Below are 15,473 nucleotides of genomic sequence, written 5' to 3' on the forward strand. Positions count from 1 at the left end.
TATACTCGAAGAAAGTTATTTATTATCTAACATATAAAAATTACTAGAAATAATAATAATCAATTGTACTACTTTATCTTATTCATACAAAATTAACATATATTTTTTTAATAGCTATTATAAGAATTCGTTTTATATAATATGTATAAAATATAATTTTTGAATGTAAATTCTGTTTATTTCTTTTTTTTTTAGTAAAATTTTTGTCTAAAAATTTCATCTAAAAGATGTTTTCTTTATAGAAGTAGCTGTTTTAATAGCTGTGGTGGATTTCGTAGATTTAGTACTTCTAGTAACTCTTCTCCGAGATTTACTCATTTCAGATATGTCACTTTCAGTATTTAACGTGACTTTTTCTAATGGATTGTTTTCATTTGTAAATGTATTCTTTGTTCTCTTAGATTTAAGAGAAATTCCAGCTGCTTCAGTATTATCAATAACGATCGTTGGCATTGTATGTTTTACATTTAAAATATCATTATTAGTTTCAACTTCTGAAATAACTAATTTTTTAAACAACTCTATTGAATCCTTAATTTCTGTATCACATGATGATTCATTTGAATCTGATGCATTATTACTACGTAATCTTCTTTGCCGTGTACACGATCTTATTTCCAAATTATCTACCATTTCAAACAATTTTTCTACAGTTTCGTTCGTTGCAGGTATATCGAACTTCTTCGTAATTTTGTTTAAATGATCTGAAATATTTGGCACTAATGGAGCGATTTTAGTAATAATCTTTGTTACAGAAATATCTCCAATTTTTTCTGCATCTGTTTTTTCATTTGACTTGTTAGTATCTTCTGCGTATTCATTTTCTAAAATTTTTCTTCTTACTAATTTGGTACGAGAAACTGGTGTTTGGCACACATCTTCTAATTTAGAAGGAGAATTATCACTTTCTTCGTCGCTCAAATTTATGTTGATTTTTTTCAATTTTAACAACGGCGGCGTTTTATTGCGACGAATAGATATTGGATTTTTAGGCTGAATATGAGTAACAGGAGTGAGACACATTTTATATGATACTTTTTCTTTAACTATAAATTTACTAATATCGATTTCAGGTGTTTTTGGTACCGTAAAGCCTGCAATAGATAAAATTAAAAGTTATTATTAATACAAAAACTTAATATATATTTATTAAATGTTTATCATTATATGTATAATGTTTACTTGAATAATCCTGGTCTGTAATAACTTCTTCAAATCGATATTTATATACTAATTCTTTAGCAGATATGTATATCGGATGACTCTCTATTTTCTGTGTCTCACATATATCAACTGCTAATAAAGCAATCTTCACAGCTTCATCTTTTCGTGATGTTATATAAGCTCTCAATAGAAAACTAAAATGCAAAAGTAAAAGTATATAATCAGTTATATATAAACGAGCTTGCCAAGAGAACTTTTTTGTGCTATTAGTCTCCTCCAAAAGATTTCGTGACAAAGTGGATTCTTCTACTTTAAAAAGTTTTTGTTTCATTTTAAAAGCTCCATGAAAATGTTCAAGCGAAGCTGCGGTGTTATTTTGTAATGCATATAATTGTGCTCTGATATGCGTACTAGCAAGTAATAAATACTGATATTGTACGTGTTGGCATAATGTACATGTACAATTATTATGTGAAAAAAAGTCTGGGTAATTAAAAATTTTTCTTCTCAAAATTGGTGAAGTATCATTCTGCATCGTATTGCTTCTAGAATCTATTAAACGATCTGGTGATATTTTTAAGCTTTCTAATGTTGTTTGTTTCAATTTAGTATTCATTGATAGTTTGATAGTTTCAGTATCTAAGATGTGTTCAAGGCCTTGAAGTTTCACTTCGCAATCATCCAAACGTGAACGTGATAGATCAATAAAACAAAGTGATTTTAAAATTTCTGCAGTGCGTAGGGTTGCTCCTAAGGCTTGTGCTGATTTTAATTTTACCACTAAATGTGCAGTAATTTCTCGAAATGATAATAAACTGTTTATTAATGCAGACATATTAATGGTAGATGAAAATAATATGTCGTAACTACAAAGATAATTATCTGGATTCATCCCTATAAATGAACAAAACATAAAATGAAAAATAAAATAAAAAAATAAATAAATAAAAGTACGTTTTCTTTTAACTATAACTTACATTTGATTGAAGCCAAACTATCGTTTAAACATATCAAGGAGTAAAGACTTTCAATAATATACGAAGTATATTCCTCTTGATCCACGTTTTTTTTGTAAAGATTATAATTACGAAGGATTGTATCTAAACTGTATAAATATACAGCAGTGTTATTTTGAAACGTAATTCCTGGTAAAGATCTAGCATCGTCTAATAATTTTGTAGCTATCGTATACTGCAAAAGAAATATATTTTGTACTTTTAGCATATCACATTTAAATATTATAAATAAATATACACTTACTTCGCCACATTCAAAGTAAAAATCTGCTAAACTGATCCAAAACACAGCAATTATATGAGATTTAGTTTCATTGCCAGAATCTTTTATATTATTAGCATATTCCTTAGCCTGAGCAATCCATTCGTTATTTATTTGACGTAAAGAAAGGCTACGACCAGTAGCTATGATGGAACACTTATTTATAAATTTCTCATAGTACTAATAGTTAGATTGTTATTAATTTTTAATATTCAGTAATTTTACAATTAGAAAAAATTTATTTACATACCATAAACGAATATATCGTTATTGTTCAATTCGATTGCCAATTTAATTGCAAGATTCCATACTTTAGATTCACAATTTTCATAACGATACAATCTAGAGTACTCAGCAGCTACAATCAATATATACAATGTCAATAATGGTTCCCAACTTTGAGTTATATCAATCTGCGTTAAGTTTTAAAAGTCAACATATTAGTAATAATAATGTAACACACACACATGCTTTATATATTCATTCTTTATAAAAATAATTAGTATAGAATAAAAAAGAACTTACAATATTTGGTTCAATCTCATCCCATGTTTTTAATGATTTTTCTAAAAATTTCATAAGGCGTAGATCTTCTTTTATATTTATTTTGGAATATGCTGGTATTATGTAAGTTCCTTGATTATCCGATAATTTAGGAGCTTTCAAAGCAAACTCTGCATTATCCATTTCTATTCGTGTACATTCATTGGAGATACGCAATTCATTTACATATATAAAAAATTGCAAATTTGCTTTTAAACATAAAATATTGATAGATTTATCTTTTAATAATTCTAATTCAAAAAGGGTATTTTTAAATATATCAGATGTATAATTTTCGTTTATATGCAACAGATGATACCCGAATAATTGTACGAAACGTGTGCGCTGTATAATGTTAGCTTTCAAAATTTTTAATTCGTTTAACAGAGAATTAAAAGCTTCAATAAGATTAAGTTTTGCATCTTTCAAAGCCATTGCTTCTGTTAAACACAATTCTATAAGATCATACTTAGATAAATCAATATGGATACCAATGTCTTCAATCATTATTCTATCAGTTCTCAAACATGATACCATAGATATATTTATAAAATTAGAAGAAGTTTGTGCTATTTTATATTTAATACTCGTCCATACTTTAAATGCCTTTGAATTCTTATCGGTATAACTTAATAATCCATGTAATGCTGATACAGTCATTGCTTCTCTATACATAGCATTTTTATAATGAATATTACTTAATCTATACAGTGCAACGCAGAGAGGATTCTGAATGTTTAAAGCTGAATTTTCACAATGCATTCCTTCAAAATAAATAATACTGGAGCATAGTAATGAAATAAAGAAAGTACTTGTATCGTAAAATGATTCAAATGTTGATCCCATATTATAAAGTAATCTTCCACATAAAGACCATAAGGTTGTCCAATGTCCGCAATTACTTTCTTTTATTTTTTTGAGATAAGTTATATTTTCCTTCATAAATCTGTTTATTAGTTTCAATATATTTTCTGGTAAATCCTTTAAGGGAAGTTTGGTAACTAATATTGTACATTTAGCTTTCAATATTATATAATTATATAAATCTGTTTTAATTGTACATTTGTTAGAACATATACAATTTTCTATTACTGTTTTTATTAAAGTTTTACTTATCTGATCTATTAACTTCATGGTTTCATATAAAATATTAGTTTTCAAAAATTGCATTTTCCCTAATGTTAAATTATTTTCCCAATATAAAAATACATATTGAAATATTTCAACAAAAAATGATGCTGTAATCGTAACTGTATCTGTATATCCACATCTTTTAACAATATCAATGTATTGCCTCGTGAGTCTTTCCATATGTTTAGAAGTGGATTCTGTTAATTCTTCATCCGGTTGTAACAATGTAATACACGTAGTTTTAAAATGTAGAAAACTTTGGTAACAATCATCAAATATCATATTCTTAAAATATTTTGATTTATCTTCTAAAATATGCATTAAAAACTTTTTATCACCGTCATTAATATTCGTGCAGATTAGTTTACCAATGATGTTTAATATAGAAGAATAAATTTTATGTTTATCATTTTTATCTATCGACATGTGTTCATAATCTTCATTAATTATATATTTAATAAAATCATTGATGTATTCATTTGATATATTTTTAACTGCTATAAGTTTCCTCAGATATACGCTTAATTTTAAAATAATATGTCTTGCATGATTTTTATATGATTTTTTTGTTATTAATAATTCATATTTGATGGCATTTTTATATCGATCATAATGTTTTCTATGATTCGGCTGTTGTTGCAAGCCTAATAACTCTTTTTCTGCAGATTCATGCCACAAATATGTTAATTGTCGAAAAATTTCATTGATTTTATCTTCAGTGCATTCAAAGTTATCTCGAATTATATATGAAGACAGATTTTCAGCTTCTTCATATAAATTCATTCGTAATAGACAGCGTATTATGTGATATAAACTTGAGGTAAATCTTTCATTATCAGGTATCGTTGATAAATTGGAACATAACAAAGATGCTAAATTTCCAATATCTCTACCTTCTTTGTATTTCTGTTTATCACAATCATTTGCTGCATGAGCTAAATGCAATATTAATTTAAATAGATCTCTGTTAGATATTATTGAATTTCCATCTGATTGGAAATAATTATTAGTCTAAAAAATATAAACTCAATGTTATATATGTTTGAGAGAGAGAAAATGTATTTTAATTTAATATATAATAATAACTAAATATAAAAATTAATTTGATTTATCTTACCATAATATCTTCTATTATATTCTCTAACTTTCCGGATTTGATTAATTCAATCCAATTTTTCAATTTCATTTGTATATTACACATGATCTAAAATAACCTAGTACAATTAAATATTCAGGTGATACTATTTTTTATTCAATTTTAAAGATGGGTAGCAAATATTGTTTGTCATAAACGAATTAATTAAAGAATATCAATTGTGGCATGAAATCTTGACGTATAACAACTTTACTTCCTATTATTTTTAAATACATTGTTGTATTGTATAATATTGAAACAAATGTTCATTATATTCATATATATCTTTGTATATACATGTATATATAATTTTTATATAAAAAAATAAAAAAAATATCTCTTAATTTTGTTTAATTTTTATTATTGTGTAACAGGAATCGGTAATAATAATTAAAAAAACGCTAATATTTTAAATGATAACATTATAAGATCGAAGCGCCACCTGGGTCATATTGTAAAAAATACTATATAATACAAACAAGTTGTCTGTATTATTCGTCGATAAGTGAAAACTCTACATTATCTGAAGAATTAAAATTTGACGTTCTTCAATATCTCTTCATGGTAAGGTAGAATTCTTTATTATCTGTGACGTATCAGTAATTCGAAATAAAATCGAATATTATCGACGAGAATGGTAATGAAAAGAGAAGGATTTTAATTAAAAATTGGAAAAATTAAATAATTAAATAAATAAGTCTTATATTCTCTCTCTCTCTCTCTCTCTCTCTCTGTCTATGCCTATATATATGTATGTAAATATAAGCCAAGATAAAAACTTGATAAACTCACTCATTTCATTTACTCGAGTTTAAATCTTATAAAATATTTATAATAAAAATAAAATTTTATAAGAGTTGTTTAAAAAATGTGTAATGGTAGCAAACTGAATTTAAAAAAAATTGCACATAAAATATTATACAATATATATTCTATGTTCAAATCATCCAATTAATTATCATGTCTTTAATAAGAAGTATAATTATAATAGATAAAAAGTACTTAATCAAATCATTACACCTCATATTAATTTATCTATGTTCATTAATAGAAGCATTATATGTATATCAATTTGTTTTCATTTTTCGCACATATATATATCCACTAGCAGATGAAAATATATTAGAAATAGTGGTATATATGTAGAGAATAAATAGATTGATTTAATTATTGAATTTTTCAACTTTTTCATAGATGCACCTTCTATCAGGCAAGTAAAACTATTATCATCTGTCAATTATCTTTGTAGTTTAACTACAATACATTTTTGAAACAATTGGAATAGAAGTTGGCAAACTATATGATATTTTCACATTTATTTCTATTTTTAATAGATATATCATCACTCAATATATAAAATAAAATATATTGATATATGCGTCTGTAGATTTTTAATTTAATACCAATACTGTTCATAAATTATAGAAACTCTTATCAATTCTTTGCGCGAGTAATTCTTCTTTGAGGGTGCCAGAAAAAGTAATAATAAAATTCAATTAATTATATCTTTTTTCCTTTTTCTTTCTTATCTTTCTTTAGGATATAATAACATGTAGTTTTCTCTTCTTGTCTTTTTTTTTAAATCTACATTTGTCGTTTATAATTACTTATTTATCAATTCGTGAGACATAATTTCTACTTTTTTAAAAAAAAGATAGTCTATAATTAATAAAATAATATATACACTATAATTTGTTCCATTCGAGATCATGTAGCTTTAATATGTTATTCGTCATTATGCTATGTATAATGATCTAAGCATAGGTAACTGAATTATTCAAGATGATAATACTTATATCAGAAAACATTAACCACTCAGCATTTATAACTATTATTACCGCTAATGGAATTTCAGATGCTTTTACATATTTTAAGGCAAATAACTTAAAGACATAACTACTCGTATATAATGCAGCTAAGCCACCAGATTCATAATAATTATATATATATATAAATTATATATATATATATATATATATAATATATATATATATATATATATATATATATATATAATTTATATATATATAATTTATTGATTATGGGAACTGTCCGTATCTCTTGAACCTTCTCCAGGATCTGTACATTCTCCCCTCTGGTGGTCTTTAAATTTTCTATCTTTGTAATCGCGTCTGTAATAACGATTCTCAGAATCTCTGCGATCCCTTTGTGAATCTTGACATCTGTATTTACGATTATAGTAATCTGGATGATAATTAAAAAGAAAACTTTGATAATGATGATGACACGAATCAAATATTGTAGCGTCTGAATTAATGATACCATTTTGAAGATGTGGTAATGCAGTATTTTCAACGTCTGAGTGATGATCCAGTCTGTCATATCGATTTCTTCCGTTTCTGTAGTAACCAAAATTATGATCAAAGCTGTAATGAATATAAGGCATACGTTTATGTTAATAGATATATACAAAATGTGAGAACTATTAATACCTCTGAACTCTGCGATGTGAGTAGCTCTGTGTCTGTAATGGTGGAAATTTGTAAGATGTTGATTCTTGTATTCCAGTTATAGATGATACACGGCTATGATGACTATTATTACTATCTCGTCCCCATCCACCCCTACTTGTACCTCCATTATTTGCTGATGCTGCCTTTAACGTTGCAATTTCCTTTCGTTGATGTTTATTTTCCCTATGCAATTGTTTTATCACCTCATGCGCATCTGCCAAACGTGTTGCTATATCTTCTTGAGCAGATTCTGATTTGCTTCCTACTTGTATTGCTACACTTGCCACATCTATTTTTTGATTTTGTTTTTCTAATTCCTCCACGTGTCTGTAGAAAGTAAAATATCATTGGTTCATTTGTTAATAATATTTTATTAATTACTCTATTACCGTGATATTAAATTAATTAATACTAACTCTTCTTGCTTTAATATAACTTCCGTTAAAACTTTGTTGTATGCTTTAACACTTTGTAATGAGTCTTTAACATCCCGCAATTCTTTTTCCAAAAGTTCAACCTTCAAAGGTGTGACGTTCATGGATACTGGGCTACCCTGTATATATTTATATACATATGTAGAAGTTATAATATATATATTATGTATAAATTATATATATAAATATATATTATGCATAATAAATGTATATATAATTTATAATAAGTAGAATTTCTTTTTTTTACTACTTTATAGATCCATTCTTTGTTAGAGGGTATAACACCTTTGGTTTAGCGAACCCATTTCCGTTATCTTCAGGGGAAGAAGGACTGCTAGGTATACAAGTTGTTCCTTTTGAAAAAGTCAATTGAAATTGCAAATCTGTGTGTAATAAATAATATATTATTACTATTATAATATATAATATAAATGAAATATATATTATATATATATAAATAAGTTTATAACAAAGTCATTGATATCTATATACCTCTATTTCTTTGACGTAACATTTCAACTTCTTGATGTAAAGCAAGTAAAGTTGCTTGATGTTGTTCTTGTAGAAATTTCACATTTTGCTCTAATTGAGCTGCTCTATCTACGTTCATATTTTGTTGTTTAGTTTGTATCATTCCATCTGCCCTCTTGTTTAAAGTTATATCATGTGAAGATGGTTTTTTTCCCTATGAAAAGAAAGAAAATAATAGAATACGATGAAATACAAGATGACGATGATGATAATAATATTAATTTTTCATTCTTCTTTACAGAAGCTTACTTACTTGTGCAAATGGTACCGTTGGTAACTCCATGAGTACTTTGGATATCATCTTGGATATATATAATTTATCTTATTTAAAAAATGAATTCTTTTTATAATGCACGGACCACTATTCTATAAAGATATTTCCTTTCTATATTATTATTATACGCAGATCATTATTATGCAACAGAAAATTGTAAATTAAAATAATCTACAAAAAATCTATATTTATAATATCTTGAATATTATTAAAAATATATATATTATATATTGAATATTATTAAAATATATATATATTATTAATAATTATAGAAAAATGATCAACTTATAGAAAATATAAAGCAGACAAATAAATCTAACAGAAACATAAAATAAATAAAAGCACTATGAGAAAAAAATAATGCAATTCATTCTTCGTACACTTTGACTTCTGGAACTGTGACACATCACTGTTTGTTGTTCTCATTATAATGATTTTGATTATCACAGTTAAAAAATAATCTTAATCTTTATAACAAACAATGAAAAATGACAAGTAAGATGTAAAAAAAGATGTCAATCAGAGCATCTTGTAAAACTTGTCAAATGAATTGGATAATTTATAACAAAAATAGTGTAAGGTAAAAGAAAATTACCCTCAAGGATCATAGATATATAAAAGGAAGTAAAATAAATAATTAACTTCAATCATTATTTAAACAGTTTACCAAGTAATATTTAAATATACGCAACGAGCTCCTGGAATGAAACACCAAAGAATTAAGGGTTCGATTAAGATTCCAGGTACAATTGTGTGACGATCAAACACCTCGAATCTACTGAACGTCACTTAATTCTTATCTTTGATTGGTCGGTTAACGTATAAGATGGCGACCCGTTCGAATTATCCTTTTAACAATCAAGCATGATTAGACGCATTTTTAAAATAGAATTTTTACTCATTAATATCATTCTCGTATAAAAAATTTATAAAAAAAGACCTAATAGATTTTATTTATTGTTTTTATCACAATTATCGTAATATTAATTCGAGTATAATAGATTTATTATCGATAAGATGCAACTTGTGCGACTACTTTAAGAATTTGCCGCCGCGCAAAATCCGACTCCACTCGTTCAGTAATCCAAAATAGCCATGACGAGACCTTGTAGCCGCGCAAGTATTGATCGGTGGTGGTGATTTGACGAGCGATAACCGCGCCCACCCTTTCGTCCTACTATCCCTCCGAATAACACCTGTCGTACATGTTACCGCGCAAAAAAGCATCCCTATGCTTTACCCCTTTTCAAAATTTGGCGCGTAAATTAAACAAAATTTAAAATTTAATTTCTTATTGATAGATTTTAAATCATTTTAGAAAAAGCAAAGAATTAAATAAAAGACATTAAAATATACTTTTAAATCGGAACTTTAAATGTCTTCCTGTTAATCCACAAAGTTTAAAATTTAAAAAAGAAATTAAACTTCGTTTTTTGCAACATGAATTCAGAACAATTGAAAAATATTGTTAATGTTTGTTCATTGTTAAAATAAGTCGTATCTAGTAATATAAAGTAGATATTGAGTGAATATTGCATTTAATATATTTCTAAAACATCTTTTAAAAGTTCGATAAGTGATATCGAATAGAAACCACCGATTGATGGCTTGCCACAAACCGAAAGACATTTTAACAACCCCCTGTTCTTGGTTTTCATCCAGGGTGGCATTTTTCCATATTCTATTTTATCAAATTCTACATATATTTCCTCTTTTTATATCTTTTAACATTTAAATGATCTAAAACGAATGATTAGGCGAAAGTATAAAAAAAAAAGGTAAACCTAACCAAAGAAAAAAAATGTCATTTTTATTGGCAACTTCGCAATCCGCCTACCTGGCGAATAAAGAAAAGGAAGATTTGTTATACTCAGATGAAGATGGAGAAAATTATAATTTTAAGGTAATTAAAAGTATAATAAAAAAAAAAAGAAAAACATCAATCATATTATTATTATAATTTGTTTGAATGATCCTGATGTTATATTTTAATATTTTTGTATTTTTTAAAATTTAAGTACCTATCCGGAAATCAATTTAAGTACATAATTAAAGACGTGCAAAGAAGAAGATGCAGAGACGAAGAAGAACGTGCATGGTGTAAATTTGTAAAGCAACAAGAATTAGACGTTAATTTAAAGTAAAGTGAATAAAATAGCTTTCTTTTCTTTCTTCCTATTTTTAATATTATCTCCACAAAAAGTCCTCATATACATTTATCAATAATAATAAATGTATTTAGCACTAAAGGATACAGCAGGGAAGACAGAGAGTTAAAAAGACTGAAGGAAGATACGCTTCCAGAATATAAATTAGGATCTTATGTAGAAGGGAGCGAAAGGAATAATCATAAATCAATTTATTTGGTAAATATGCAATATTTTAATACTTCAAAGGAAAATTTTGTTTATTAATAACTTTGTTTATTTTTCTGTAACATATTTTGGTAATCAATTAGGAAAAAGAAGACGGAGAAGAAGATATTCCAAATAAGATAACAAAAACTAAAAGCAATGATACCATCATCATCGATATGGATCAGTCAATCTTGAAAGAAGATTTATTGCCATATACAAGAACTGTAAGATCTAAACGATCTTCAGATTTGAGAAAAACTTGGTCTGACATTGTACAAAGCAAACATCCCAAAGAAAATCATGTAGCATGCAATTTCGAACATAATTCTACTCTAGAATTGAGCATAGAAAATGAAAGTGATAAAGAAGATAATATTTCTGTGCAACCAGATCCCACTACTGTGCATAGAATCATAATATTGCAGCAAAGAATTTCTGAATTGTTAGATGAAATTTTATTTAGATTAGACAGAATTCCATTGCCTGATGGAGACATAGATTTGAAAAGAAGGCAGCAACGCGTCATGGAATTTTGTATAAGATTATCGAGGAATTATTTATATGATCTTACCAAATATGTCAGCGACATTCAGAAACACGTGCATGCTGTTTCTCCATCTGTAAAAATAAAATCTAGCCATAGAGGCATTACATTTCACATACAAATAATTGAACAAAAATTGATAGCTGCTCATCAGTTATTACTACATGCATTGACCGCTTATTGCAGACATATTCCTAGTTCAATTCTGCAAGGACATTCTAAAAAAGTCAAAGAACTATTAAAAGTAGTGATCGACTTGAAAAACATTTGCGATCATATTCAATTGACTAAAAATTATTTTGGTTCGGGAGATACTTGTACATTACCGCTGGTAAATAAATTCTTTCCAAGTTAAAAATTAGATAAAGTGTACATACAAAATTACACGCAATGCGTACGCGTGAAACAGCAAATTTTAAAAAATATAAGAAAAATGTCAGATTTGAATTCGCTTACAGGTTCTCTAATTGCAGGAAAAAGAGATGCAAGCCAAGTGTAATGCTATTTTGTCTAAGTTGAGATTGAGTTCAGGAACTGAATCGCAATTAGATGATCTCAATGTAGTTTCAAATATAGTTATTCCAATAAATGTATCACGGAGAAAAGATCGTTCCAAACATAAGATCTTAGAAACTCGATTAAAAATGTATAATACTACGAAGACCAAAGCATATAAGAGCAATTATAAAAGAAATTCCTCAGGTATGTAATATGATCAATACATTTTTGCAAGCTAATACTTGAATTATATTAATTTATAGCACATCATATAAAGAATAGAAAAACTAACACATCTCGTAATAAAGCTATTTATAATGAACACTTATCTTTACCACAACAACCAAATTCTAGTCCAATTACAAATGCATCTTCTAAAGGTATTATTGAAGATGATAAAAAGTACAACATATCCTTGAAGGAAGATGATATCAAAACAATAATGAGTACAGTCCCCATAGATTCTGATAATGTAAGAAAAATTTACTTTAATAATTAATAAGATAAAAATATGAATTAACAGAAAAGAACTAAAAAATCCCTACGAATATAGGATATCAATTTGGAAATACATTCTAAGCGTAGTACTAAATTATCAAAAAAGACAAAGGTAACAAAAGACTTACCAAATAAATCGCATAATGTAAAATATTCTAAAGACGAGTTGAGACATAATAAAAGAAGAAGTAGCCATCCACATTTTTATAATGATCCAATGAATAAGGTAATATAGATTATGAAATAATAGTTCTTACATCTACATTGTTTTCCATTCTACATTATAGAAGTATGGTTCAGCAAATTCTGATGAAGTATTGTTTGAATTTCTTCAAAAGTCTCAACATTTTCAAGATTGTAATGATAAGGATGTTTCTAATAGTGATTTTACAAGTCGTACATCAAAAAAACATTACGCATCAAAGAGGTAATTGTTGTAAATAATAACTTTTAAATTGTAAATTACAGTATTTTTCTTTCTTTGTAATTTAAAACAGCAGAGAAGAAATTAAAGAAGGTAGAAACATGCAATTAATTTATCTTTCATCTTTGGATAATGTATCTAACGAACAAACATGTTGTAATGCTACAAATTACCTAGATAATCTTAAAAGTGTGAGTATTACATATATTATTACAAATAAACAAAAATAAAGAAAGAAATAATATTTTACAGCAGAATGGTAGCATTCAACTATTTATTTCTAAAGAAACTGAAGTTAAATTTTTAAAATATAGAGCCGAATATTATAATTTATTTAAATCTAGTCCAATGTATTCCAATAATACGCAGAATAAACCATGGGATATTGTGGCATGGTATAAATATTTTATTCTATAGTTAGTATTACAAATAAATATAATAATTTTAAACTTTAACTTTTTCTAAATAGGATTTCTGATAAACTTGTGGACGAATTGATCAATGAAATTGCGAAGGAACTTGAAATGCAAGATATAATTCAAAAAATGTATCAACTAGAATTTAAAGAATTTTAATATATACACATATATTTATATATCATCTCTCAGATACTTTAATTATAGATAATAACAAAGAAAGAATTATATTTATTTGAAACACAAAAATTTGGAATGTTTTAGACGTACGTTACTTTTATAAATAAAACATTAATATTTTTAATCAGAGTTTTACTTCAGAATGTTATCTTTTTAATTTTTTAATTTTATTTTCAGTTCTTTCACTGAATATATAGAAATATATGATATATAAAAAAATATAGAAGATGCAAATGCAAATATAATTTTTTTTTATGTTTACATTTGATCATGTGATATATAGTATGTATATCAGCCGCAATTAATTACAGCGCTGATAGCAAAATAGTAAGGTTATGTATTTCAGTCCCTTTAAAGTACCCAAACTTTTAGTCAAAAGTAAATGTATTGTTTGAAAGTGTAATTAAAGGATAAAATTTAATTATTATATAACATTACTTTCATAATATGTTGATAGTAATATAATAATTAATTATACACGATGAGAATTACAATTTTAAAACTTTATAAAGATTTACTACGTTATGGTGAACAGTTAAAATTTACAGATAAGAAATATTATCAATATCGAATAAAGAAAGAATTTAAACAAAATAAAACGTTAACTGAAAAGGCAGACATCGATTTTCAATTAAAGGTAATTTTATCGTAAGAATTCTTTTATTACGAATAATATTATTGACATGAATATAATCAAACTATAACCTATAATATTCAAGCATTGATCAACAGTGCTTTATTGTTTCATATGTTTATATTTTTAGAAAGGATTGACGTTACTGAAATATCGAAGAGTAGTGTAATTTCAAAAGTACGACAATTTATTAATACAAGGTGTGATCAAAATGAATAGACGTGCTAATGCTATATTTTCATATGTACAATCTATTACGACTAAACGTTCATTATTTTACGCTATATTTCAATGTCTCGATACAAAAATTCTTCTTTTTCATACACCTATTTATTCTCATAATGACAAGAAAATGAATATTCATCATACGCAACATATAAGTTTCTACAATCAAATACGTTTCAAATCCTTTAAACGTTACTTGGATTATTCTAAGGTACCAACCCTGAACGAGAATGAACTGGAAGAAAACTTTGTAAGAGGAAGTGGTCCAGGAGGCCAAGCAACTAATAAAACAAACAATGCTGTAACTTTAAAACATAAACCAACAGGAATTGTTGTAAAATGCCATGAGACAAGAAGTTTATGGATTAATCAGAAACGTGCAAGAGAGATAATGGTTACCAAATTAGATAATTTGTTAAATGGTGATCAATCAATCGAGAATCAAGAACAAAAACTTAAAAAAGAGAATTTAATAAAGAAAAAACAAAAGCAGAAAAAACTAGCAGAGTTAAAGAAATCGTTTAAAGAACGCGAAGGACTAGTATGATTTAAAAAAGAAAATATCATTGAAAATTTATCTTTGTATTTTCTATTTGTTGTAGAGAAAACATAAATTAGAGATTTTACTGTCATTAATAACATAAACTTTAAATTGATCCTCGGTTAATGACTTACCTTAATATAAAGCTAAAATTAAAATTAAAACTAAAAAGATTGGAAAAAAGAAGACAAA

The 15,473-nt window shown here is 26.3% G+C and overlaps 4 protein-coding genes across 12 annotated transcripts; 2 read left to right on the forward strand and 2 right to left on the reverse strand.

Moving 5' to 3' along the window:
• Window positions 1-200: 200 nt before the first annotated feature.
• LOC122518888 lies at window positions 201-5,501 on the reverse strand. The gene is made up of 7 exons (XM_043638021.1): window positions 5,234-5,501; window positions 2,968-5,127; window positions 2,693-2,855; window positions 2,425-2,585; window positions 2,142-2,355; window positions 1,183-2,058; window positions 201-1,094 (listed from the first exon to the last, which is right to left on the reverse strand). The coding sequence occupies exons 1-7, from the start codon at window positions 5,315-5,317 to the stop codon at window positions 217-219; spliced, it is 4,536 nt and encodes a 1,511-aa protein (XP_043493956.1). The 5' UTR covers window positions 5,318-5,501; the 3' UTR covers window positions 201-216.
• Window positions 5,502-6,197: 696 nt separating this feature from the next.
• Window positions 6,198-9,844, reverse strand: LOC122518890. 6 transcript variants are annotated; one of them, XM_043638032.1, is made up of 8 exons: window positions 9,632-9,842; window positions 8,944-9,056; window positions 8,652-8,844; window positions 8,445-8,542; window positions 8,142-8,278; window positions 7,705-8,052; window positions 7,535-7,638; window positions 6,198-7,456 (listed from the first exon to the last, which is right to left on the reverse strand). In XM_043638032.1, the coding sequence occupies exons 2-8, from the start codon at window positions 8,989-8,991 to the stop codon at window positions 7,284-7,286; spliced, it is 1,101 nt and encodes a 366-aa protein (XP_043493967.1). In that variant the 5' UTR covers window positions 8,992-9,056; window positions 9,632-9,842; the 3' UTR covers window positions 6,198-7,283. The 6 variants fall into 6 exon arrangements, with proteins under 6 accessions (XP_043493967.1, XP_043493968.1, XP_043493963.1 ...); XM_043638033.1 differs by having other exon boundaries at window positions 7,535-7,611; window positions 9,632-9,835; XM_043638028.1 differs by having other exon boundaries at window positions 6,198-7,638; window positions 9,632-9,844.
• A 64-nt stretch (window positions 9,845-9,908) lies between these two features.
• On the forward strand, window positions 9,909-14,005 carry LOC122518889. Of its 4 annotated transcripts, none has more exons than XM_043638022.1 (11): window positions 9,909-10,867; window positions 10,983-11,104; window positions 11,207-11,330; window positions 11,423-12,196; window positions 12,339-12,567; window positions 12,627-12,835; window positions 12,917-13,087; window positions 13,149-13,288; window positions 13,359-13,476; window positions 13,538-13,680; window positions 13,755-14,005. In XM_043638022.1, the coding sequence occupies exons 1-11, from the start codon at window positions 10,766-10,768 to the stop codon at window positions 13,858-13,860; spliced, it is 2,238 nt and encodes a 745-aa protein (XP_043493957.1). In that variant the 5' UTR covers window positions 9,909-10,765; the 3' UTR covers window positions 13,861-14,005. The 4 variants fall into 4 exon arrangements, with proteins under 4 accessions (XP_043493957.1, XP_043493959.1, XP_043493958.1 ...); XM_043638024.1 differs by having other exon boundaries at window positions 13,541-13,680; XM_043638023.1 differs by having other exon boundaries at window positions 13,362-13,476.
• Window positions 14,006-14,682: 677 nt separating this feature from the next.
• LOC122518975 (mitochondrial translation release factor in rescue) lies at window positions 14,683-15,467 on the forward strand. Its single transcript, XM_043638113.1, has one exon. The coding sequence runs from the start codon at window positions 14,727-14,729 to the stop codon at window positions 15,285-15,287; it is 561 nt and encodes a 186-aa protein (XP_043494048.1). The 5' UTR covers window positions 14,683-14,726; the 3' UTR covers window positions 15,288-15,467.
• The last annotated feature ends 6 nt before the right edge of the window (window positions 15,468-15,473 follow it).

The sequence above is a fragment of the Polistes fuscatus genome, unplaced genomic scaffold (assembly GCF_010416935.1).
Source record: "Polistes fuscatus isolate 324 unplaced genomic scaffold, CU_Pfus_HIC Scaffold27, whole genome shotgun sequence".
Classification (NCBI taxonomy): domain Eukaryota; kingdom Metazoa; phylum Arthropoda; class Insecta; order Hymenoptera; family Vespidae; genus Polistes; species Polistes fuscatus.